Here is a 26,248-nt window from a genome sequence, read left to right as displayed (position 1 = left end):
TCCACGCGTTCATATAATCACTAAAAAAAACGTCATAATTTTTGCATTTCTCAATCCCTTATGACAATCAACACCTTAAAACCGATCTAAGATTTCAAGTTTCTGGAAATGTGATACTACCTATTTTGGATTGGTCACTTGGTTCCAGAAATATTCCGGAGTGTACTGGAGTAGGTTTTTTGGCACCCGTGGGAACACTTGTTCAGTACTTATGTAAGTCAGCGTGCGACATGGCGAGCTTCATGATTTAGCAAAATAAGTTCAATTGAGACCATCCTGATAGATTTTGGACATTGTGAACGTGTCCGAAAATGTTCCGGAATCCTGGTCCACCGGGTAATAAGGCCATTTTTCTACCACAAACTTCATGATTTTGCAGAAGGGGAGGGTTTCTGATCTAGTTGAACATGTTCTGGAATCTTGCGGAATAGTGTCCCTCCGGGATAGATTGCCAGTTTTGATCATTAGTGAAGTATCGCATGCGGCACCACATGATTTTGCAAAAGAAGATCAATGGAGCTCATTTTGATGGCTAATGGACAAACTGGACATGTTTCGGAGTCTTTCGCAATAGTGTCAGCCTTCCAAAAAATGGCCAGTTTTGATAATTTATAAAGCCTCTCTTGTGACGCATGTTCCACTTAGCTTACTGCATCTCATGTGTGACCAGATTTAGTCCCATATAAGTTGCTGCGACCATTTCTGTCTGACTGGTGCAGCTCGGGACTTCTCAAAGTTCATGATTTTGCAAAAGAAGTTCAATTGAGCTCATTTGGAGGGTTTTTGGACAACGACATGTTCCAGAATCTTTCGGAATGGTGCCCCCCGGGGAAAATAGCTAGTTTTGATCATTGATGAAGCCTTGCTTGCGACATCTCAAACGTCATGAAAGCCCATTTTGAGGGTTTTTGTACAAGTTGGACATGTTCCGGAATAGTCAATTCATGATCATTTATAAAGTCTTACTAAATTAATGATTTCGTGTGTGTTACTTCTACGTGAAGTTAAACGATTTACAATGATATGGAAATGCTAGTATCATCTTCCAAACTTGGACGTACATGTTCATGATAGCATTAGAGGCGAAAGTATAGAATTGATAGTTCCGTTAGGATACGGCAGGCATGAAGAATGTTTTTATAGAAGTCGATTTGAAAGCGAGCGGAGGGCAATATTTGTGATGGCACATATCGCACGACCTTCCTTCTGCCAAGCTCCCGTATGAAGGGGGAGGGAAGAATATCAGTGTGGAATCTGATATATCTCCACTGGCAAAAGGAAGGTGGTTTGACTTGCTCATATGCCATCGCGTGCGGAAGGATTTGCTATCGACGAGTACTGTCTCCAAATTTCTAATATGACATCAGCATTTAGTCGAATAGGATTTTGGAGTGGAGATATATCAGATTCCACACTGATATTCTTCCCTCCCCCTTCATACGGGAGCTTGGCAGAAGGAAGGTCGTGCGATATGTGCCATCACAAATATTGCCCTCCGCTCGCTTTCAAATCGACTTCTATAAAAACATTCTTCATGCCTGCCGTATCCTAACGGAACTATCAATTCTATACTTTCGCCTCTAATGCTATCATGAACATGTACGTCCAAGTTTGGAAGATGATATTAGCATTTCCATATCATTATAAAGTCTTGTTTACGACAACTCACACTTCATAATATTGTAAAACAAGATCAATAGACCTTAAGCTTCATCATTTTGCAAAACTGAATCGATTGAGCTTATTTTGGGGGTTTTGAACAAGTTTGACTTGTCTTGTAATCTTCTGGAATCCTGGTCCTCGAAGGGAAATAAACATTTCTATCAGATGTAAAATCTCGTTTGTGACTTCTCATACTCTATGATTTTGCCAAGCTAGATCGATGTAGCTTTTGTACAAGTTGGGCATTGGGTATGTTCCGGAATTTTACGGGATTCTAGGTTTCTGTACAAAATGGTGTATACAATCATTTCTGAATCCTCGCTTGCGACATGTCCGACTTCATGATATTGTGGTCATGTTTCAGAATCTTTCGAAAGTCTGGATCTCCAACAAAATATCTTTTGGAGTAACCTGGAGAATCCGTTGAGGTTCTGGAAAAAATGAAAAAATAAACAAAATGTTTTAACGTCTTTTTTAAATTTGTATTAAATGGTCTCTGGGCCTTCGATAGCTTCATTGATCATTAGAAGCTTGCTAGTCATTACAAGGCACGCATACATATTTGGAAATCCGTTTCACAATTTGCAATTCAATTCAAACTACATGATTTTGCATATAGGAAAATAAGCAAAATTATAAAATTTTACTTGTTAAATAATTGGTGCTGGGGCCTTCCTTAGCCTAGCGGCAAAATGCGCTGCTACAAAGCAAGACCATGCTGAGGGTGGCTGGGTTCGATTCCCAATGCAGGTTTAGACAATTTTCGGTTTGGAAATTGTCTCGACTTCCCAGGGCATAAAACTAGCATCGTGTTAGCCTCATGAATCATGATATACAAATGCAAAAATGGTAACTTGGCTTAGAAACCTCGCAGTTAATAACTGTGGAAGTGCTGAATGAACACTAAGCAGTGAGGCGGCAATGTCCTAGTGGGGGATGTAATGCCAATAAGAAGAAGAAAAAGATAATTTGTGTTATTGCTGATGCAATAATGCCTCTTTTCTTCAGAGGATTAGGAACCTCAGGATAATGTTCAATATATGTAATAATCCTAAATTTGAATTTTGTTGATTTAATTTCCAATACAAAACAAGCATTTCGACATACCGTAAGCTAAGGAGAATTGATCGTGTTTCGGAGGAACAGTAATCAGGAATATATCGAAATATGTCATACATGTCGAATAACTAAAAAGTTTTACATGTACCAAGGCAACTTTTTTGAACTGTTTTAAAATGGCCATTATCATCGGAAGGCAAACATTCTGGAGCAAAACCCTCAAAATAAGCTCTATTCATCCTGTTTTGCGAAATCATAGAGTTTGACATATTACAAGCGAGATTTTATAATAGATCAAAGATTTGTTAAGAAAATTATGTTAAACTTTTTAGTGGAATGTCTTCGCTTGTCATAAGACGAGTTTGTACAATCCCATTTCATTCCACCACTTAATTGTACCTTGACAGATACGTATTTCGACCTCAACAGTAAGGTCGTCTTCAGTGTATCGTACTTGACTCGAGTCGAGTACGAGTCACATATGAATTGGGCCATGCCCTTTTTGATCCATAGAACCAAAGTGAATACGGATTACACTATTGTTCCATTACATGCTTAAATTTGAGACGCAAGTGTAAGACTCAGAAGACAAAATTGGGTCGACACCGCGGCTGGGGAAAGCCTTGTTTGATTCGGTAGACTATTTGATTCAAACTCCAGGACAATTTGTAAATTTTAGAACATCTCATATGCCTGCATTTGAGACGTAAATGAAAGACAAATAATCGGAGGACATAATTGGGTTGACACCGGGGCTGGGGCACCATGGAAACCTTGGTTGATTCATTAGACCATTTTATTCAAACTCCAGGATAGTTTGGAGATCTTACATCTACTCATATGTCTTGTTTTGAGACGCAAGTGAAAGACAAATACTCGGAGAACATAATAGAGTTGATACCACGGCTTAGGACATCATGAAGCCTTGGTTGATTCGGTAGACCATTTGATTCAAACTCCAGGATAATTTGGAGACCTTAAAACATTTCTATACCTAGACTTGAGACGCAAGTGAAAGACTAATACTTGGAGGGCATGATTTTGAGAATACGGCAGATGAGGACATCATGGAAACCTTGGTTGATTCATTCCCAGGCAACCACCCATCGCATAAGAATATACGATTAAAATCGTTTACCGATCCAAATTTTATCAAAATCGCATTGTGGTGCGAAGCTCATCAGTTTATTTATAAATTTTCCCGCACAGTAGGCTATTTTGCGAGTTTATTCCAGCTTCATATGTTGACATCGCATATTCCTGCAAACAAACTCAAATGAAATCGGATTATCTGTCAAACAGAGTTTGTTATCACATACTACATCGTAATGTATAACGAACAAACTCGCATAAAAATCGTGCATATCGCAGAAAGTACCGTGCAACGTCGGATAAGAAATACACATATATCGCCTCCACTTTTGTACGCAAAAAGCGTTTTCGCGACTGGTATGCGATGAAATTTGTGCGCATAGGCATCGCATAACAGAAAAACAATTTCATTATGCATGCATTCTGGTTGTCTGGGTTAGATCATTTGATTCAAACTCCAGGACATTTTGGAGATCTTGCAACACCTTATATGTCTTATTTTGAGACGCAATCCTCGGAGGACATAATTGAGTTGATACCACGGCTTGGGACATCATGAAGGCTTTGGTTGATTCGATAGACCATTTGATTTAAACTTCAGGACAATGTTGAAAATTTCATATACCTGGACTTGAGACGCAAGTGAAAGACAAATACTCGGAGGGCATGATTGGGATGATACCGCGGCTGAAGACTCTACTCGAGTCAAGTACGAGACACTGAAGACGACCTTACTGTTGAGGTCGAAATACGTATCTGTCAAGGTACAATTAAGTGGTGGAATTAAATGGGATTGTACAAACTCGTCTTATGACAAGTGAGATCAAAGATGTTCTTGTCCCCCGGATAAAACTTCAGCCAAATCGGTCAACGTTTGGATGGTGCTAAACTCGTTGGAAGTTTATATGGAAAAAAAAGTATGCAGAAACATCGAAAAACAGTGATTTGCAGTTAGACGGCACAATTTACGATGAAGAACTATGATACTCATTCAGTTCTTATTGAATTAAATACAAAATGTTATGCTGAAAGCCGCGAGAAGTTCTCTAGTTCTTTACTCGTCAATAGAAGCCTTTTTCGCGCGCGATGGTATATGGGCAAATCAAACCACCTTCCTTTTGCCCGTGAATAATGTTTTTTTTTCATGTAGGGAAACTGTTTCATTGTCCATATCAATGACTAGTACATATTCATTCATATTAAAAAAGACAGGAACACCGTCTTCGACCAGAGGTCGTTCAGACTGAACACTTAACACCTATACAACGCACGGCCACGAAGCCCACAATATTATCACATACAAGGCCTCAAAATTTCGTCGGTGCTTTTTGCTAATAAAAACAAGAAACAAGTGAAACAGTTCTAATAATTCAAATTAAGATGACATATTTTTAGATTAACTGAAATCTTAATGAGGATAGAATCTTTTGAAGCATTTTCTATGTGATATCACTGGAATTTGCAATAAATTGGCAGCACTTACCTAGCCAAGGTCAGTACTAACAAGAAAGTCGTAAACAACTTGTTATTAGCTAATGTTCCAAAGTTGACAGAATGAAATATCATTAACTACCAACCATTTCTCACGCCTCTCGCTCCATAACTCATTCAAACAACACGGTCAAGAAATTCCTTTGAAATTCATTGAGCAACTGTGGTGACGATCGTTGCGGATCGTCTATCGATTCCAGACCGATCCACCACCATCATCCCCAACCGCATAGCAAACAACTCCCACTACTGTGCACGCACGATGTCCAGCCGAGGCTAACACACAAACCCAACGCAGACTGCCACGGATGGTGATGATGATGAAATGCCCTTGAGGAATGAATCACGGTTCACTGGCCAGAACCCTAGAATTTTGTGTTTTGCTGGACGCGTGGGGGAGATCAGCGGCAACCAAATAACGTACTTTCTAAGGTCACACTCGTTTGACTGTTCCCGAGGGAAAGCCGTTTTCCGCGGGGGCGAAGGCAGCCGGACGGCATCGGAATTGCTGCTCATTTTTCACACCACAACGTCCGTCGGGGTCGGCATTGGCACATTCCGCATTTGCGGCTTCCCAATTTCCTCACTCGCACATTATGGCATGGCACACACGCAGATCACGGCACTTTATCATAAAGCGGATTCACTTCTTGTTTGGAACGAATTTTATTCGATCTTTTTGCGTGTTATTTTTATAGATTTTCACTGGGATTTATCTTCGGTTTTCCTTGCACCATCGACCGCGGGTTGGGTTTTTCCGAAAGGAATTTTCGCCGGCAGAGGATTTCTCGGCCCAGAAGATTTTTCATATTTTTCACTTGAATTCATTCCAAGTAATTTATTTGTCACTGAAATGCACTTCGTTTTCGGCACCTGCACTCCCTTCCCACAAGCTTATGGTTCCTTTCAAGGGTTCTGGCACAGGAATTGGATGAGCGCGACTTAATATGTTGCAAAAATGTGTTCGTTGAGCCGTTTGATGCGAGAAATATACCTTTCAGCTGGTCCTTGCTCAGTTCCTGTGGGAAGAGGAGAATTTCAAGAATAATGAGTAAAATATTTATGACATGAAGCTCGATACGTATTAATTAGAGAATATACCCAACCAGCGTTTGTCAGATTTTCTACAATTTTGTCTTAGAGCCTTCCAAAATCGGTATAAGAATTGCGCCATAACGAAATTGCAAGATTCTAATACAAATATTGTATAAACCTTAAATTATGCAAACTTTTGTTACAATATTTGTATAAGAGCTCACAATGTTTGTATAAAAATACAAAGATTAAGCATACGCCTTATATGTATACAGATTGTGGTAGGTTTTTACACAAAATTGTAAGAAAATTGGATTATAATATCTGCTGGATGAATTTACATAATAGTGTGAATCAATGTGTGAGTAAATAATTTGTCTTTCAGTGTCAATCTTATTAATATTTCTTCACTGGATCCAGATAATTCGATAGATTTATTTTAAAACAATTCTATACAAGCAGCCACGGGGTTCTTGGCGAAGCTTCGCTGAAATGTTGAGGAAGGCCGCTTCTTCAGTTGTTTCTGACACCAAGAAAGCTCTGACTCCACAAGAGTGAAACAGAGCCAGCGACCCGACCCTCGAAAAAGCCCAAAAAACTGCCTCAAATTGAGCTCCATTCCAACATGGCAAAATCCAAAATAGGTGGAAATGCTTAGACACGTTAGCTTAGCTTAGCTTTGCTCAATTGACTGTACATTTCATAGTTACTAGTCATGATTGGCCGAGAAACAACAAATATGCCCAGCAAACCAATTGAATAGCTTTCTTGGGTTTAGAAAACTATTTTCACTGTATGTACGTAAATGCTTTGGAATTTCATTAATTCGTAACCAATAACGATGCCGGCCACGTCCTCAGAATCAATTTAGGAATCGGAGAGGAAAAATTAATTTGCTCTTCCGTTCAAAACCGAGCCAAATTTTTCTTTGGTCGCACGATCAGCTCACCAATCGTTAGAAACAATTGAAATTTAGGCCAACTTGGTTGCAGCAACTCATATATGACTGAATTTGGTCGTAAAAAGGTCATAGTAACATGTTTATGACAAGTATGCTGCCTAAGAAAGCAAAATCCACACAATCTGTGGTGGGATAACCGCTTTATAACGAGTAATGCGCCGCGTTCAATTAATTTCGAAAATAAGGATAGATGACCGTTAAAGGCTGGTCGCAGAACTTTCAGTGTATATGAGCGCAAGATATTGCGGACAATAGGTGTATGAAGGTGTTTAAAGGGCTGAATATTGTCAAGCTTATGACGGGTGACCACTGAAAACGGGATTGACTTCAATACTTCTTCTATTAGAAATTTAATGCTTTCAGAGAAATATTAGTTTATATGAATGAATCCTCAGAATATTAAGAAAATTGTGGCACATTCACTTTCCCACCAGCATTGTGTAAACCATGCTGTCGAAACAGGAAGAACTGAGGCACGCATTGTACAATTCTTTCAAGCTAACAAACATCCTGGGTAAAGTACACGGTGGACCATTTCAAGCGTAAAAATGTTTTAAAAACTGTCATAGGTTCACTGAACTCCATTGTATACAAATAATCCCTCTGTTTTGGCTTTTCTGATCATAGAATTAAAAAAGCGGACGTGATGAACTTATCTGTAAATATAAAAAATCACGATAATAAAGCTTAAAAAAAATTAAAAAAGCGGGGTGATTCTACCGCATTCGTCGTTTCGGCCCTCTGTTTGGGCCTTCTTCAGGGAGGTTATAGGGGTACCGCTGTGTGTCTACTATACGGTACCCCTATAACCACTCTGAAAAAGGCCCATACTAAGGTGGTTTAACCGGTAATACCGGTATTACCGGCCAATTTTGAGTACAAAAAGTACCGGTATTAGTGACATAAAATACCGGTATTTCGGTATTTAAAATTTTGCTGTCAGTATGAAAAATCAGCGACCTGTATCAGCTGAAGACTCAAAAACTACAATAGAATGCGTGCATGAATAAACCTTTGCACAAGTAAGCATTATTGACGACGTTCGCGCTACAGCAAAAATTGATCAGCATCGTCATCTCTTATACATCTGTCAAATTGCCAATTTCTTTTTTCTTCAACGAACATTGTCTATATCGTCGAAAAAATTGTGATAAAGGTAGGTTTTGTAGTAGTTCTCTAACACTTGTAAATCGTGTTTTTCTACAAAAATATGTCCGTTCTAAATTCGCTGATAAACCAAGACATGCTGGAATAGCATGTTATCCATGCTCAAACAGTTCTATTATTTGATGGATGCGTTATAAACTCTGATCTACTTGAAGCTTCAATCCAAATTCAACTTCAGTGATGATAATCTTTGATGGTTAGTGAAATAATTCAAGCTGCTGTGAATCTGCTCTGCCGTAAGTTCTGCACTTTATATGAAGCCGACGTGGCGATCCAATTTATATTGGAGCAATTTTTAAACCAAGCCACAGAAATTACTCTCAAGGAACGAATCCAAGGGAGACGATGAGAATACGTCGATCTTTTTGCTTTTTTGAATCCAGTCTTAAAGCAATTGATCAGAAACAATTTGGGCATATTCTTTAACACATCCAGAGCCACTTTGATTGAACGAGCGGACAATCAATACCAAGAAGATATTACGGAGAAAAAGAAAAATTTGGATAGCTTCGCGGAAATAACGCGCAGAGGGCAATCCCCGCATAGAACAAATCATGCATAGTGTGCGTTGATTTGAGCTCAAATTATTAAAACAAATCAACTTTCATTCAATCCAATCATTTGAAAGGCGTGCCCATAAACATGGAGCGACCAATTAATCAGTTCTCTGCCTAGGTGTAAACTAATCTGAAATGCAATCGATTGATCCCTTTAGACCCCAATGGTTTAGGTTTTCGTAATAACCTTCACATCAATATCAATTTTATCGCAGTTTATTTCTTTATTGATGTTTAATTCACAGAAATTTAATTTTCAGTGGTTCAGTTACTTGGGAAAGCTAATCAATGAAATATTTTACAAAATTTCGACTTCATAGCAAATTTGGAAGAATGCTTTCATATAGTTACACGTCTCAAAACGCTTACACTATTCGTAACGGCGTAAAAATTTGTTTTATCAGCGGCTTATTGAACCTGAGCTGACCTTCCATTTTGCCCGAAGGTCTTCGTGTCGGTTCGGTTAAGAGACCCTCCTAATACCAAGATGTGGACTAGTGCGTTCTGAGCGAAACGCTATCGATTTAGTTAGGCCAGTTGGCAGATGCATACAGAAACACCTTGCAAAAGGTTACCAGAGCCCGCAGTCAAATCCCGCCCCAAATCGTAGTGCTTCTGTTGACCCCTGAGAGACACAAAATTTCAAAGCTTTTCAATATTTCATTGAATAATGTGTTTCTGTTCAGTAGATCATATTTTCTAGGAATGTCATATTAAGAATATAAACAAAACATCGTAAATCTAGCATTAGCTGCTTTGATCACTAGCCTGGAAAATATTCTTTGGAGGCGCTTTGGATTTTCCAGGGTTCCAAATTTTTCTTGCAATGCGTAATATCTCTAGGGTAAAAGTTCCGATAGTCGTGGGTGTTCCTATAGTTGCGGTAGTGCTGTTTTTACACAATCTACGTATTTAACGCAGCAACCCATATAGTCTAGCAATTTGTTGACCTGTCATTACACGAAATACAGGAAAGAGGTTGAGAATTGCATCAAAATTGGTAAAAAATCACTAAAATACCATTTCCTTTTCTCTGCTTTGCACCAATAGTTGCGGTAGTATTCCTATAGTTAAGCGTCCCATATGAAAACAATGGGATTCACAACTATAAGAACACAAATTTAAAAATACCGCTACTATTGGAACACTGCACCAATAATTGGAGGTACCATTGAAACGTTCCGTTCTGTTTAGTTTAAGCTAACGGCTTAAGCGCCACCTTTAGAGAAAGGACCGTTATCTCTGTAGAAATATCCCGGCATGAGACTGCCTCCTCAGGGCAGGCCAACAGTATTTATTGCAGAACTAATATTCCACTTCGACCCAAACGTTTAACCGAACCCAATATTTTGTTAAAGCACACCGCGTTGAAAATTAATACGCTCCAAAACCAAATGGCAGTAAAACAATCCGAATAAAAGATTCAAGCAACTTCGATTTAAATTTAAAAACATCAACGACCGAAATCGGGTAGAGCTTTCCCAAACTCGAAGTAATTTATTTATTCCATAATTTATTAAGTCGGTCTCTAAGCGATAGTCGTTGAATTTAAAAAGTTTTACAAAATTCTATTTCGATTCACTGTTTCGATTCTAATTTATTAGCCTAGGCAACCCTAGCGGCTATGTGACGTCACGTCTAATTAGCGAAGCTTTTTAATTAGTACAGAGTAACCTAAATTGATTCACTCGCCCTACATATACATCAAACCTGCATCCGTCTAGGCGATGCTCCAACGGCGGTTGGGTATAGGCGTCGTTCTAGCGTCGACAATTCTTCGACGAGCTTTTTCTTGCGTCCGACAATCCAAATCCGAAATACCCGCGTTCAAAATCTGCAACTCGTGTGTGAGCTTTTTCTTCGGGGTATATGCGTCCCCGGGTTTCGGTGGAGTGAGAGCTTTATGTAGCGTCGCTCTAGGCTCACAGCTTGACGGCACGAGTCACGTGGTGAATAAGTATGACCACCACCGTTGAACGGATTCCAATTGGACCAACGAGTGTGGAAAATGCCACCCACAATTAGAACTTGTCCGTCGGAGAATAGACTGGTCCAAATCGCCACCGCGTGGCTCGTATGATGACGACTCAGCGTCAATTCACGCTTGGATTATCGGAAAAACCGGACCAACCCGGATAAACCGCCCACGTTGTTGGGCCTGACTATGCCTAAACAACGTATTATAATCTTTACTTCACTTTTGTCCACCGAAAACACACTAAAGCTTACCTGACTAATATGTCCTTCCAATTTACGATCACTTTATTTCAAATTATATTCTAACGAACTTTTCAAATTCAGCTATTAAAAGATATTCATCATTATTTATGCTAAAGTTAATAAAAATCGCGGAAACTTACTTCGATTTTAGTTAAATCAAATCACGAAACTTTTTCAAAATGGCGTTGAAGAATAAACTTTCACTTGGAAAATATAGTGTTTTCACTAGCACGAACTCCACCAGGAAGAAAGTACGAACGCGATTCTAAATGGCTCGAACCTAAAATTTAGACGCAATTACTACCCAATGGTGTACAATGGGCTCTATACCTCTTTTACCATTGGTCAGTTCTGGAGAGTGAGAGATTTTCTAAATTTTCTTTTGATTTCCATTTTCAAATAGTTCGGCTAATCGAAGGTCAGTGGAAATTTACTACTGCGCAATTGACAAATTTCACTGCAGTCGCCTTTAATTAGGTGACTGATCAGGTTTTTGAAAGTTTGCTTAAAACATTCATACCGAAATATTTCGTCATAGAGTACGTGACATTCAGAGGGCAGCACAAGTCTAATATAAATAAGCTTATGATCGGTTATTGATAAATCCGAAATCAATTACACTGCAAAATGTGTTGTTGAATTTTAGTTACTTTAGTTTAGTATTGACGGAACCGATTGAAATCTTACATTCGCTTATACTGGTTTTAAAAATTTTGAAAATTAAAAATTTTCAAAATTTTTACTCAAAACAGAGAACAGTTAACACAATATAAATATTTAGCTACTTTTAACACAAACAAACTCAACATAAAGTCAATGACGACTATGTGGTTCTACTTCGAATTACATCATTCTGTGTTCATCCAACTTCATTTCCTATACACTTCTATACTCATTCAAACCTACTCTATTTCGAAATTACTCCAAAATTATTTGGACATATCCTTATGATTAATACCGAATTGTTATTGCCAATGAACGACAATTGATTTTCAAACTCCAAAAATATTTGGAAAGTAGTTTACTTAAAGTAGTCCGAATTTAAACCATCCTAAATTTAACCGAATAACTCCAAAAATATTTGAAAACATTTTTCCGATCGAAATTTACTCCAGAGATGTCTGAATGAATCGTATTTAAATTATCTAATCAAAAATCTAAACTACGCAATCATACTAACTCAAAAACGAAACTAACGCCAAACTTCCAATTTGAAATCCACATAGCTTTACAAAGCTCTAAGACAAATACAGATTTTCACGATCGGGTACGAAATGTGTTGTTCGAAGAGAACTGATAAAGATTTGATTAAAACGGATGAAACTAATCGGTTGTGATAGTGCCTATTATTCAGTAATGTTCAAATTAAAAGATATGATGGTATTGGGAGCTATTGTATTCTACACTTTTGATTCTATTGCGGAACGTGGAGTGGTGAACTTTATATCGCAGTTGAAGTGGTCTATTGCAGGTGAGTGGACATGCTTTATCATTTCCTCAGCCAAACTAAACGAATAATTTATATTTCCAGGAATACAATTACGACACAGACGACCGAGTTAAAACAATGCCGTATGCATAGATAAGCTATGCAATGTAACGATATGACCTATGAGTATGCGATTTGTCAGTGCTGAATGAGTGTATTTGTGGTCCAAGCTCTCAACAGTTCAGGCATTACATCTGTTGAACTAATGCAATTACACATGAGCACTGATCATCAGTTGCCTCCGATATTCTTATTGGAATTTCGGTTTCATGTGCGAACTATTGCCTACGAATTTACTTTAGCTTGATCGATACCGAGCTGATGTGATCAACGATCGAGGAAACTTGCAGACGTCTCGAATCGTGATACGACCGTTGCACCGCTGACGTGTGTTTGAAGATTCCGTTTGGTCAAATGTTTATGTACTATCCCAGGAATAATACGTTCCTAGCTCAGTTTTTTTGTAACTGTTTTGTCAACAACGTGAGGAAATCAAAGAACATCTCGAACGTTGGACGGCCTTTAGCACCTCAATACGAGTCTTTTGATCGGCATCGATTTTTGTTTATGCGCACCAGGCATGTGCGCCGTCATAGCTGAAGTTGTTGTTTTGATCAATTGCCTGGCGACGTATTAGGCTCGTTTTAAGAAAGAGCCATGAAATGTCCCAGATATTCGTCGACCGTTTATATCTTCCAATAAATACGTGTTTGTTCCGAGTGTTTCGCGAATACGTGCCTGTGAGAATTTTGTGCCAAATTTTCCAACAAAATCCTTTGATTTGTTCGACAAATTTACATGTTTCCGATAAACCATTTCACCTTTTTGGAATTGATGTCTGGTATTAGCACGAAGATTATAAGAACGAGAGTATTTTTCGTAAGCCGTTTGCAGGTTTTTGCGAACAATTTCGAACAGCTTTTTCATGTTTTCACTCATTTGTGGTGGCTGATAATCTCCTCCATCCCCAAGATCACGCATATGCTGATATTCATCTCCATGACTGATCATATTTCGTCCAAAATTCACAAAGTACGGTGAATAACCAGTACTATTGTGGACACTGCTTCTTATCGCCATTGCAATAATATGGATCGACTCGTCCCAGTCCCTATGGCTTGTTTGCTTGTGCAGAGCACATCTGATTGCAGTTACTATTACCCGATTTACGCGTTCTGTGGGGTTCGGACTCGGGTGATAAATAGCTAGGTTCCAATGTGAAACCCCATATTTCTCGAGTAACTTTTGAAATCCTCCGGACTTAAAAACTTGTGCATTATCCGATATACACACTGAGGGTGCTCCGAAGAGTGTAAATACGTTAGTCTCCAGAAACGCACAAACGGCAGGTGCAGTTGCATTACGAAGGCACTGTATCAGGACAAACTTCGAAAAGAAGTCACATACGACTAATATCCAGACGTTCCCTTTCTTGGATCGCGGATACGGTCCTAAGAAATCGAGTGATATCATTTCCCATGGTCGACTGCAGAGTTTGGGTTTCCCACAAACCGGTCGAACATTTACGTTCGGTGTTTTGGACTCCTTACAGATCTCACATGACGAACAGAATCTTTTGATATCGGTTGACATCCTTGGCCAATAGAATCTTTCACGAACTTTCTGAAGTGTTTTCTGGTATCCTAAATGGGCCTGATCATGAATTTCTTGGGTAACCTTAATTCGATCGCATAGCGGTACTACACGCTTCCATTTAGATGCTGGATCTTCTGCCGTCGTAGAGTTGGTGACGTATTTATACACCTGATCGTCAGATACTTTAAAATCTGAATAGCGTTCAGGAAACTTTTCGACCTGAGATCTCAAACCGGCGATATAGGGATCCGGGAGATCAACAGTTACCTGATTTACACTCCTAGATAGACAGTCGGCAGGTATATTTTCCGTTCCCTTCTTATATTGCAGCTTGATGTCGTATTTCGACAGTTTAAGGGCCCACCTCGCGATACGAGGAGATTTTGACTCTATGGACATAGTTTGTAGGAAAGTCAAACTCATGGCGTCCGTCTGCACAACGAATTGGCTTCCTTCCACAAAGTGCTTAAAATTCTCGATGCTAAGAAGCACTGCCAAGCACTCCCTTTCTGTGGCGCTATATCTCTTTGTGTGCTTGACAATTTCTTAGAGAAATATGCAATCGTCTTGCGTTCTCCTTCCTGTACTTGTACTAACACAGCCCCTATAGCAAGGTCTGAACTGTCAGTCTCGATCACGAACGGTAAATTGAAATCAGGATTCGCTAATATCGGTGCGGAAACCAGAGAGTTTTTCAGTTTTTCAAACGCTAAATTCGCTTCTTCCGTCCAATGAAATTTCTTCCTATCTTTCTTTAAAAGATTTGTTATTGAGTCGTTATTTCAGAATAATTACTTATGAATTTCTGATAAAATCCGGCGAGACCTAACAGCCTTCTCACATCCTTAACTGTCTGAGGTTGTGCGTAGTCAAGGACAGGCTGTATTTTGGATGCATCCATTGATAAGCCGTGCTCCGAAAGAACATATCCGAGATACCGAATCCGTTTCTGACAAAATTTTGATTTTGCAGGTTGATAGTTAATCCAGCTTGCTGTAAACGTCGTGCCACGATTTTAATGAGCTGACAGTGGTGCTCAAATGACATTGAAATGATAATGATGTCATCAAGATAAACATAAACGAATGGTTCTAAATCGTGACCTAAAACTTTCGACATCAATCTGGCCATAGTAGCAGGCGCGTTTGTGAGCCCGAACGGCATCACCCCGAACCGGTACAAACCTTTATTGGTTCGAAAAGCGGTCTTATTTTTGGAGGTTTCATCTAAACTAACCTGGTAGTACGACTCCGACAAATCTATAGCTGTAAAGTACTTGGATTTCTGGATTCGCTGTAATATCCCAAGCATGTTTGGAAACGGAAAATCATCGCGTTTTGTACAGGAATTTAGTCTCCTGAATCTAAACAAATTCTCCATTTGCCATTAGCTTTCTTCACTGGAAGCAAGGGATTAATGAAGTCCACAGGTCCAGAACATTCTTCGATGACTCCCAGATTCAACATTCTCTGAATTTCGCCATCAATAATGCTTTCTACATTCGGTGACCATCGGTAATTTGGTATCTTCCGAGGCTGTGCTCCAGGAAGTAGCTCAATATTATGTTTGAGGACATTGGTTCTTCCTAGGTGCCCTTCCGCTGTGGCTGGTAGGACCCTAATGGCTTCAAATAGCTCTTGCCTTTCCTGCGTCGATAAATCATGTTCGGTAACTAAATCTGCTGGACTATGTATAGTTTGTTCTGGGAGTTCGATGGTTGGCATTTCTAAGCTGTCATCTACTTCTGGGGTTTGGGAAATGGAATCTGGAGCGGCTACAGGAAGTATTTCAAAGCAGACCTGTCCATAAACTTCCTCTACTAGTAATGCATCAATCGCTTCTTCTTCTCCATCGGAAGTCGGAAAGTCTTGTTCATCATCTTTTTCGGGAATCATGAGTCTAAAGCGGAAAGCATTCAGAAAGTCCATACCAAGTATCAAGACTTTTGACACTTCCGGCACGATTATAGTCGGAATCACTTGAGTTTGATCTTGATAAGTGAACGGCACATTAACATACCCAGAGCAATTATACTCGGTACTATCCGCGGTCCGAATCTTTACGTTACATTTCTGAATCAGAAGCCCCAATTTATCAATCAATGCCAGTGAGCTAATTATAGACACACCTGCTCCGGTATCTGCTAAACCTTCAATCTCCTCGCCTAAGATTCGTACTTGCAGATGCGGACATCTTTGGAACTTTGTGTTGATGCTGTAATTCTGATTGAAATATTTGAAGTTTGGATTGGGAACATCTACCTTATCTTCTAGAGAATCGTTCCCGGAATTCTCCGATCCTAATCGTTTTTTGGCTCGACTGGTTCTCTTGTTCGCAGATTGTGCTTCTGTGGGCACTGATACGCTGTAGTGTCCGGATTGCCACAAATGTGACAGAAAATCCTCTTCCGTTGTTCACAATCTCGCCACATATGTCCAACTTTGCGACAATTCCAACACAAACTGGCTTCCAATGAACCTTTTTCCGTTTCTTTAGTTGACTGCTGAGAATTAACCGTTGCTTTCCAAGTCTTGTTTCGTTGAATTGCCATCACATCTGCTTCTTCAAAATCGGTCGCATCTTCGAAGATCTCCTCATCCACCTTTATTTGATTCAGTGTATGTGGTCTGCTAGAGGCACGGGAATTGAATAAATTCCCCTCGAGAGCATCAAACCTATAACATAGCTGGGCTAAATGCTCTATTGAGTAAACTGGTTCCAGTGCTAGTCTCCGTTTGTATGACATTTTCATGTTCTCCACAATGATGTCAAACTTTTCTTCATCGGACATCTTTCTTATCATTCGTTGAGACATCGCTTCAAGATCTGTTAAAAGGCGCTAAACAATTCATTGGGCTTTTGTTTTCGATTGCGCATCTCTTCCTTGAGATAGCGATCTCTATTGGGGTTATCATAGCGCATTTTGAGGTATGTCAGAAGTGTTTCCCAGGTATCCATTTTACTGTCGTACGCCGTAAACCACACGTACGCATCATCTTTAAAAAGCAGATGAGCGTGCATGCGCAATTCACTGTTGGTAATCTGATATGAGCGGCTCAATATCTCCAACTGACGTAGGAAATCAACAACTGGTACTGGATTGGAGTCTCCAGAGAACTTCGGCCACTTTTCAATGATATTGCACGTCTGATGTGGAAGTCTCGTACGATGCTGATTGTTTGGATATGTACCAACGGCTTGGAGGTTGTAAGGCATCCTAGGAATAGGATATTCATCAGCATGTAACGGCTGAGAAGCCGGTGCATTATGAAGATTTGGTAACTCTCCATACCTTAACGGCGTTCCTACCCTCGTTTGTCCCATAGGTCTGACGCAATCTCGTGGATCCCTCATCAGTTGTAAAGGAGGGTCCAAGCTAAGCCTAGGTAAACGATGGTGTGAATCCATTTGATCCACATGAGTCAATCTCGGATTATTTTCCTGTGGAATTTGAAGACTTCTGAACTGATCAGCGAGCGTTCGGACTACTGGCTGATTTACCACGGGAGCAAACGCAGCTCTACCAGGTGTCTGATTCAGGTACGTTTTAATAAACTCTTCTATTTGAGACTTATGCACGTAATCATTATCATTGCCTTTCATTTCAGCTGGATTCACTACAACAGCAGGTGCCAACGGCGAGATACTATAAGTCGGCATATTCAGTACTGATCCAGAAGAAACATTACGCGCTGGCCAACCTGGAATTTCGTTCCAAGGACTTATGCTTGTATGTTGACAAGCATCAAATTGTCGATACTGCTTGACTTCGGTCCCGATTGCTCCACATGACTGGGTCGGCTCCAAATTGACCTGTGGCTCCATATGTGGCACCTTATTTCCAGGATCACTAGGCTGATTTTCTTGTCCAGGTGGAATCTGCGATGGACGTCGAATCTGCATCTGTACTGAGGTTCGATATTGAGGAGTCTCCACCCCAACGTTTTCATTTATCATGATAGCTCCATCTGTCCTCGGTGGCGTGACTTCAAGCGTAGCTGCTCTTACTGGTTGTAGCGGATTAGCAAGGCTACCACACCATCCACTCATCGGTGGGAATGTTTGACGACGTTCTTCTTTCCTCTCAACATTCTTCGGTTCCGGGAAAACCTTATCAAGCTGTTGCCAGCCGGCTGCTTCTTGGGAATGGCTCCAAGGCGATACGGATTTGGCACTACCTCATGTGCTGATTCAGTGAGCAACTGTGGTGTAACAATCGTCCTCCGGTCTTCTACGGGTGGCTCAATCTGCGACGCACCTAGACCCAATCCTTCAGGAACCAGCGTCATTACAGGAACTTCCTTGCCGATCTCATCCAAGTCAACATTAAAATAAGCCTTCGCCATACGTGTCACAGCATCTAGTAAAGCTGCTTTCCTATTGAGTTGATCCTGACTGATCGTCCCGTACCGGCGTAGTCTCTTGTGCAAATGCACCAAGCGTGACCAACTTCCGGACTCAAAACCTGTTTGGAGCTGGCTCTCTATCTGTTGCAGCTTCAAAGGGACCACATCCAACTCATCTTCTAACGAATGCACTGATTCACGTACTTCCGGCACTTCAACTTCTCGGAAAACTTTTCTCAACGTTCTGCGACGAGTATCGAGAGTTCCTTCGACCGAGCAATTACGAATACAAAGTTCATAATTCAATTCCTCTTCATCAAGAGCATTCGCGTTAATATTATAATACGACATTGTGAAATTTTACGAAAGGACTTCAAATCGCGGAATCGTTTATAGCACGAGCTGCTATCGCCCACGATTGACAGTATGTTAATCAAGAAATGCAAAAAAAACAAATTGAAATTCAATTAGAATGAACACAGAATTAATGAAACCTTAACCAAATTAATCGAAAAAAAATAAAATTGTATTAAATTTAATTCACTTTAGATTTTTAAGCACTAAACGAGTCAGATTTTTCAATTCAAGCTAGACTGACTTAACCTTACACCTACCAAACTTAAGACTAAACCCAATTTATTCTAAGCCTATCTAATCAATTCAAAATTATAACTGAAATTCAAAAATCGTAATAAGTTTAGCGCTAAATTCAAAAAGCAAACAAACTTATGTGGAAAATCCTAATTTCTCTCGGGCTTAACCCAAGCATTAAATTCTCAATTCTTATACTCACAAATTTGAAATTCGAAACTAATTACTGTTCTCGGCCCCACGTTGGGCGCCAAATGAAACGTTCCGTTCTGTTTAGTTTAAGCTAACGGCTTAAGCGCCACCTTTAGAGAAAGGACCGTTATCTCTGTAGAAATATCCCGGCATGAGACTGCCTCCTCAGGGCAGGCCAACAGTATTTATTGCAGAACTAATATTCCACTTCGACCCAAACGTTTAACCGAACCCAATATTTTGTTAAAGCACACCGCGTTGAAAATTAATACGCTCCAAAACCAAATGGCAGTAAAACAATCCGAATAAAAGATTCAAGCAACTTCGATTTAAAAACATCAACGACCGAAATCGGGTAGAGCTTTCCCAAACTCGAAGTAATTTATTTATTCCATAATTTATTAAGTCGGTCTCTAAGCGATAGTCGTTGAATTTAAAAAGTTTTACAAAATTCTATTTCGATTCACTGTTTCGATTCTAATTTATTAGCCTAGGCAACCTTTAGCGGCTATGTAACGTCACGTCTAATTAGCGAAGCTTTTAATTAGTACAGAGTAACCTAAATTGATTCACTCGCCCTACATATACATCAAACCTGCATCCGTCTAGGCGATGCTCCAACGGCGGTTGGGTATAGGCGTCGTTCTAGCGTCGACAATTCTTCGACGAGCTTTTTCTTGCGTCCGACAATCCAAATCCGAAATACCCGCGTTCAAAATCTGCAACTCGTGTGTGAGCTTTTTCTTCGGGGTATATGCGTCCCCGGGTTTCGGTGGAGTGAGAGCTTTATGTAGCGTCGCTCTAGGCTCACAGCTTGACGGCACGAGTCACGTGGTGAATAAGTATGACCACCACCGTTGAACGGATTCCAATTGGACCAACGAGTGGAAAATGCCACCCACAATTAGAACTTGTCCGTCGGAGAATAGACTGGTCCAAATCGCCACCGCGTGGCTCGTATGATGACGACTCAGCGTCAATTCACGCTTGGATTATCGGAAAAACCGGACCAACCCGGATAAACCGCCCACGTTGTTGGGCCTGACTATGCCTAAACAACGTATTATAAACTTTACTTCACTTTTATCCACCGAAAACACACTAAAGCTTACCTGACTAATATGTCCTTCCAATTTCCGATTAATTTATTTCAATTTTATTCTAACGAACTTTTCAAATTCAGCTATTAAAAGATATTCATCATTATTTATGCTAAAGTTAATAAAAATCGCGGAAACTTACTTCGATTTTAGTTAAATCAAATCACGAAACGTTTTCAAAATGGCGTTGAAGAATAAACTTTCACTTGGAAAATATAGTGTTTTCACTAGCACGAACTCCACCAGAAAGAAAGCACGAACGCGAATCGAAATGGCTCGAACCTAAAATTTAGACGCAATTACTACCCAATGGTGTACAATGGGCTCTATACCTCTTTTACCATTGGTCAGTTCTGGAGAGTGAGAGATTTTCTAAATTTTCTTTTGATTTCCATTTTCAAATAGTTCGGCTAATCGAAGGTCAGTGGAAATTTACTACTGCGCAATTGACAAATTTCACTGCAGTCGCCTTTAATTAGGTGACTGATCAGGTTTTTGAAAGTTTGCTTAAAACATTCATACCGAAATATTTCGTCATAGAGTACGTGACATTCAGAGGGCAGCACAAGTCTAATATAAATAAGCTTATGATCGGTTATTGATAAATCCGAAATCAATTACACTGCAAAATGTGTTGTTGAATTTTAGTTACTTTAGTTTAGTATTGACGGAACCGATTGAAATCTTACACCATTTTAGGTAACAATGATGGATGCTGCTGCAATCAGGATCCCTTTCGGATCAAATATAATTAATAATCTTCCATGTGCACCCTTGAGGTAAGTGAAATGAAGTATAGACTTGGTGCGAACCAACAAATAGTGGTGGAACGTGCTTAGTCCCTCCACTATTGGGTCTTTTACCCTATGATTGATTTTTTTTGTTTATCGGTTAATGAACAACTCGTGATAAGACTGCTGCAGAGTAAAACATTTGCGTTGCCGGTGGCAACTACGTTAACGTCAGTACCCTTGCAAGCAACCGTAAAGATTTTTCCTACTATGATTGAGGACAAGCCTCCCGGAATCAAAAACTAAATGCACTCGCGTTTTTACGGGTACCTATCCCATTCCAAACTGGACCCACGCATAACGGTCATTTTTATTATTTCAGCTTTGCTGCGTTGCAGCATATGTAGAATAATAATAATTAGAACTGTTGAGAAATCGACCGTATATTTTTATTTCGATTTTATAGACGGCTACGCAGTCTTGAATTATTGAAACAAGATGTATATTTATCCGACGTTTCGACACGGGGATGGTGTCTTCATCAGGGGAAAAATACGGTATTCAGCCTCCTTCCCTAAAAAAGTGGGTTTGCAATGAGGCGGTATCCGAAAGAAAATTCGCGTTATCTGTTAGTGTCAATGTTTTTGAAATTGTGTGTTCTCGAAGTTATGTACCAGAAAAATCCATACCAGACATTTAATGTTAGACTAAACAATAGACTAGGAACAAATACCGTATTTTTCCCCTGATGAAGACACCATCCCCGTGTCGAAACGTCGGATAAATATACATCTTGTTTCAATAATTCAAGACTGCGTAGCCGTCCTTAAAATCGAAATAATAATTAGAGTTGTGTGTGACTTCCGTTTTGAATGGGGTTCTCTTGAAAACGCGAGTGCATTTAATTTTGGATTCCGCATCTCGAAGATTTTATCACGTTGTAAAGAACAGCCATTCTGTCGGTTCTTAATGACAAGCATCACAGAATCCAAAACAAAATTCACTCGCGTTTTCAAGGGTACACCACTCAACATGAAAGCATCGCACAACTGTCATTCCCATTATCCCATCCATGCTGCGATGCAGCAAAGCTTAAATAATAACAAGAAAAATTGTCCGCTGCCTCCGTATTGAGTTATGTGCCCTTAAAAACGTGAGTGAATTTAGTTTTGGATTCTGTGTTGCTTGTCCTTAAATACGGTAGTTTCTGCTTCTGGTCCGCGACTAAAAAACATAGGTATGCTGTTGTGTTAGGTTATATGGATTCAACTCATGCAATGATTACTCAGTAAGTACTTGCGGTGATGCAGCCTCTGACAGATCGTTTCGCGGAATTATCGCTACGGCTCCTCAACCATTGCGAGGTTTTAATTGAAAACTTCGATAAGCTGTTTGAACGAAACCCTCGAACTCGTTTCATGATTTCCAGACCAACATTTGAAAAGGGCGTAACAGCCAAAATTTATTCCTTCTTATGATTCTACAAAGAATCAGAAGGAATAATTTTTTGCTGTTACGCCCTTTTCAAACGTTGGTCTAGATTTATCATCACAGGTACATGACGCTGGAGCTTAGACTATTTTCGGTTGACACCAATTGTCAGTCGTGAAGTTTCCGAATTTTTGCAATTATAGAGTGTGTATATGTTTGCTTGAGAAGATAATATCAACATGCAAACATTTGATTTTTTTGATAGCAAGCTGCACTAAAAACATTGAGTTCCTTTATACTTGTGACACATATATGATACCAATATCACTGTACAGCATAAAATCATATGTCTGTCACCCAAAATCATGCTGGTATCACGATAGCACGATGATTTACGTACCCTGCCCTTCGACCGTTGTATTGTACGAAACAGAACATAATTTGTTGTTTTAAAATGTCAAATACGCCGTTTGACACATGGAATAAAAACAAACATTTGCAAGCTGACTGAGTAAGAATCGTTTTTCTGCAATTCCAGATGATATTTTTCACAACATTGGTAAAATAATTATTCGTAAGCCCATTATTTGCTACAATTGAACCGTTTGTTTGAGAAACTGCATATGTAACATTTTTGGCCAAAATGAGATTTTTATATATTCTGAATCCTCGTCCAAAAATACGTATTCTGGCAAAAAATAGGAAAAAAAAAATTTATTCAGGAATGTATGAAATTTTTTTCGTTTGTTTGAGAAACTACATATGTCCACGTACTTTGAAGAGCAATTGTGGAGTACTGCTTACATTTATTGCACTGAAAGTGCCCCAGGGTGTTGAGTTTTGCCAAAAACTATTGATCTGTATCGAAGAAATCGAAAGATTCGGTGCAAATTTGTTCAAAAACAGTTTTTTGTTGTTTTCTCGAAATAGTGTAAAATGGACTTATGCAGTTTCTCAAACAAATGATTCAATTATGCTCTGAAGATGTCTTCCTATTGGTTTTGTCAGTTCTTGGGTTGTTTTCAGGAAGATCTACCGTCACTTTTGCATGATATTCGATGGTTTGAGTTCTGTATCATGTGATTTCGAACATTTTGTGCAAGGATCCCATAGGTTTTAATTGGAATGAGGTATGGGGATTGGAAAGGATGCGGGATCTTTGATTTGCCATTAGTCAGCATCTACTTTTTAAATGGGAAGAATGTTTTGTGCCGTTGTTTTGGACAAATTCAAAATTGTATCTATGACCCAATTGGACGGTGCTGGCTTTATCCTTCAAAATGTCCAAATGAATTAAACGATCAGTGCCGTTTGCACTGAAATCACCCCAAACCATAGAATAGAGTGATTAACGTCCGCAGAAATAATTGTCCTGCGGAATATTTGCAAGAACTCGCATATTTCTGCTAAAATACCAATACGAAGAATTGGAAAACTTTGACGTTTTCATATCGATGAATGAACTGCTGACGCGAATTCACAATTTATTAAAAAAATATGGGTAAATATTGTGTAATACTCATAAAAAACTATAGTGACAGTTTATGATTTCTATACATTTTGATAAAAAATATAGTTTTGGAAAGCGGTAGAATCAGTTTCGAAACAAGCTGCCAAATAGATACAACGGTGGAAAGAAAAGATATGTGTCAATGTGTCATCTTGTCACTGTACGCGTACAGCGTGATACGAAAATCATTGTGCGGAAATCATATATCTGTCGATAGTATTAAATGGCATCAAGAATCGTCTGGGAATGTATTCACTCCTTGCGGCTCCTGTGTCAACTAAACATCGTATGTTTGTATTGGGTTCCTGTCCTGGACACTGTGATATTGAAGGGAGTGAAATAGCAGACCATGTCGCAAAGCAGGGTTCCAATTTGCAGCTTGTTGGCCCTGAACTATTTTGTGGTGTATCAAACAGTGCAATTAAAATGTAACTTAAAAGCTGGGAATCACAAAGGGTAATAACCAATTAGATGGCAGCCACAAAGTGCTACCAGGCAAAAAGATTTATTATCCCAAATGCAATTGCCACTAAAAAGCTCTTAGAGCTGAGCAAGCGAACTATTTGTACATAGACTGGTCTAGTAAACTGGGCACTGTACGTGCAGTTAGCATTTGAAACACATTGGACAAGTTCAAAATGATATCTGTCGCTTTTGTAATATTGAAAGCCAAACATCGGAACATCTGCTTTACAGTTGTAGTGCATTATATAGACGCAGATCAAAATTTCTCGATAGTCAGAGCCCAGAGAGATTTGGTCTGCTCATCCAGGGAAAGTGATTGGTTTTATATACCACATCATTATGTGTTAGTGTCTACAATAAATCTAATTTTACACTCCCCCATCGAGGAGTGAAATGCTGTATACTTCAAAGACGGGAATTGAACCCGAACCCTCCACACTTAGCACATCTCAACTGACCCGCCAACCATCTAGACTATTTACCAGATGAGGAATGACGCGACCAAAGGCAATCATAATCCACGTTTCATGGTTATGCGGATGTGACAAGCGGAAGGATAACAGGGATAGCAATGAGTGATACGAGTGGAATAAGCATCATGCATATTTGTGTCCTTTTCCGTTATCAAACCAAATGGTATCGGGAAGATTGTGTGAGTTAAAGTTGCATTGCTATACACGATTCATATACTTGTTCTAGGAGGAGACAACGAGATTCGTTTGGATGTATTGATCGAAACCAATAAAAAACGACTTAATGCAATGAGCTGTATCAACAAGTATGACATTATCTGATCGGTTTGAATGCGAGATTTGATACAAAATGCTTAGTACAAAGAATGTCACACTTAATTGTTTTGGGTGTATCCCTCTTACCCTTCTGTTTGATATTATATGAAACGTGGATTATGATAGCCTCTCGCATCTTCCCTCATCTGGTATATAGTCCAGATGATTATCGCGTCAGTCGAGAAGCGCCAAGCGTGGAGGGTGTAGGTTCAACACCCGTCTTGGGTCGATTTTTTTTTGTAAAGTAGCTAAAGTTGTAGAAGTATGCACACAGTTAAAAGTTCTGAAAATTACACGCTATGGAAATATTTAAACTTATTTTTGAGTTCAATAGCCTTTAACTTTACATCCAACTTTTTCCATGAATTTTACGACCTGTAATTTTAAAAAGTGATGGAAAAATAAGTCGTATTGAACGAGCCTTATTGTTACATCATATATGCTGTAACATTTTTATATTGTGCACTACTCCACTACTCGCTGGGAGTGTAAAACTAGATTCAGTATACACACAGCACATAACCAGTTTTTATTTTCTCGGGACTGGGTACCTAATACAAGGGACTGCCGTTAACTTAATACAATATGTGCATATGTCGCAAGTTATGGTAAACTGTAGGCGGAATTAATGCATGATTGTAATAAAATGTTGCAGTCTCTGGTATACACATTTAAAATTAATCACTTTTAATAAAAATTAAAGAACTCAAGTCACACTCGCGTTTTCAAGAGCAGCCCATTCAAAACGGGAGTCACAAGAACTGT

The 26,248-nt window shown here is 39.4% G+C and overlaps 1 protein-coding gene across 11 annotated transcripts in view; it reads right to left on the bottom strand.

Moving 5' to 3' along the window:
* The window catches only part of LOC134210860 (troponin C, isoallergen Bla g 6.0101-like), a 109,152-nt gene that overhangs the window by 72,085 nt on the left and 10,819 nt on the right, over positions 1 to 26,248 (bottom strand). For all 11 annotated transcript variants that reach the window (XM_062687223.1, XM_062687226.1, XM_062687234.1 and 8 more), the window contains exon 2: positions 6,299 to 6,323. In XM_062687223.1, coding sequence (XP_062543207.1) covers positions 6,299 to 6,323 — 25 coding nt within the window. The remainder of the gene's footprint in view (positions 1 to 6,298; positions 6,324 to 26,248) is intronic.

Source organism: Armigeres subalbatus, chromosome 2 (genome assembly GCF_024139115.2).
Source record: "Armigeres subalbatus isolate Guangzhou_Male chromosome 2, GZ_Asu_2, whole genome shotgun sequence".
Classification (NCBI taxonomy): domain Eukaryota; kingdom Metazoa; phylum Arthropoda; class Insecta; order Diptera; family Culicidae; genus Armigeres; species Armigeres subalbatus.
Note: the sequence above shows the minus strand (reverse complement) of the source record. Positions and strands in the feature narration are given on the sequence as shown.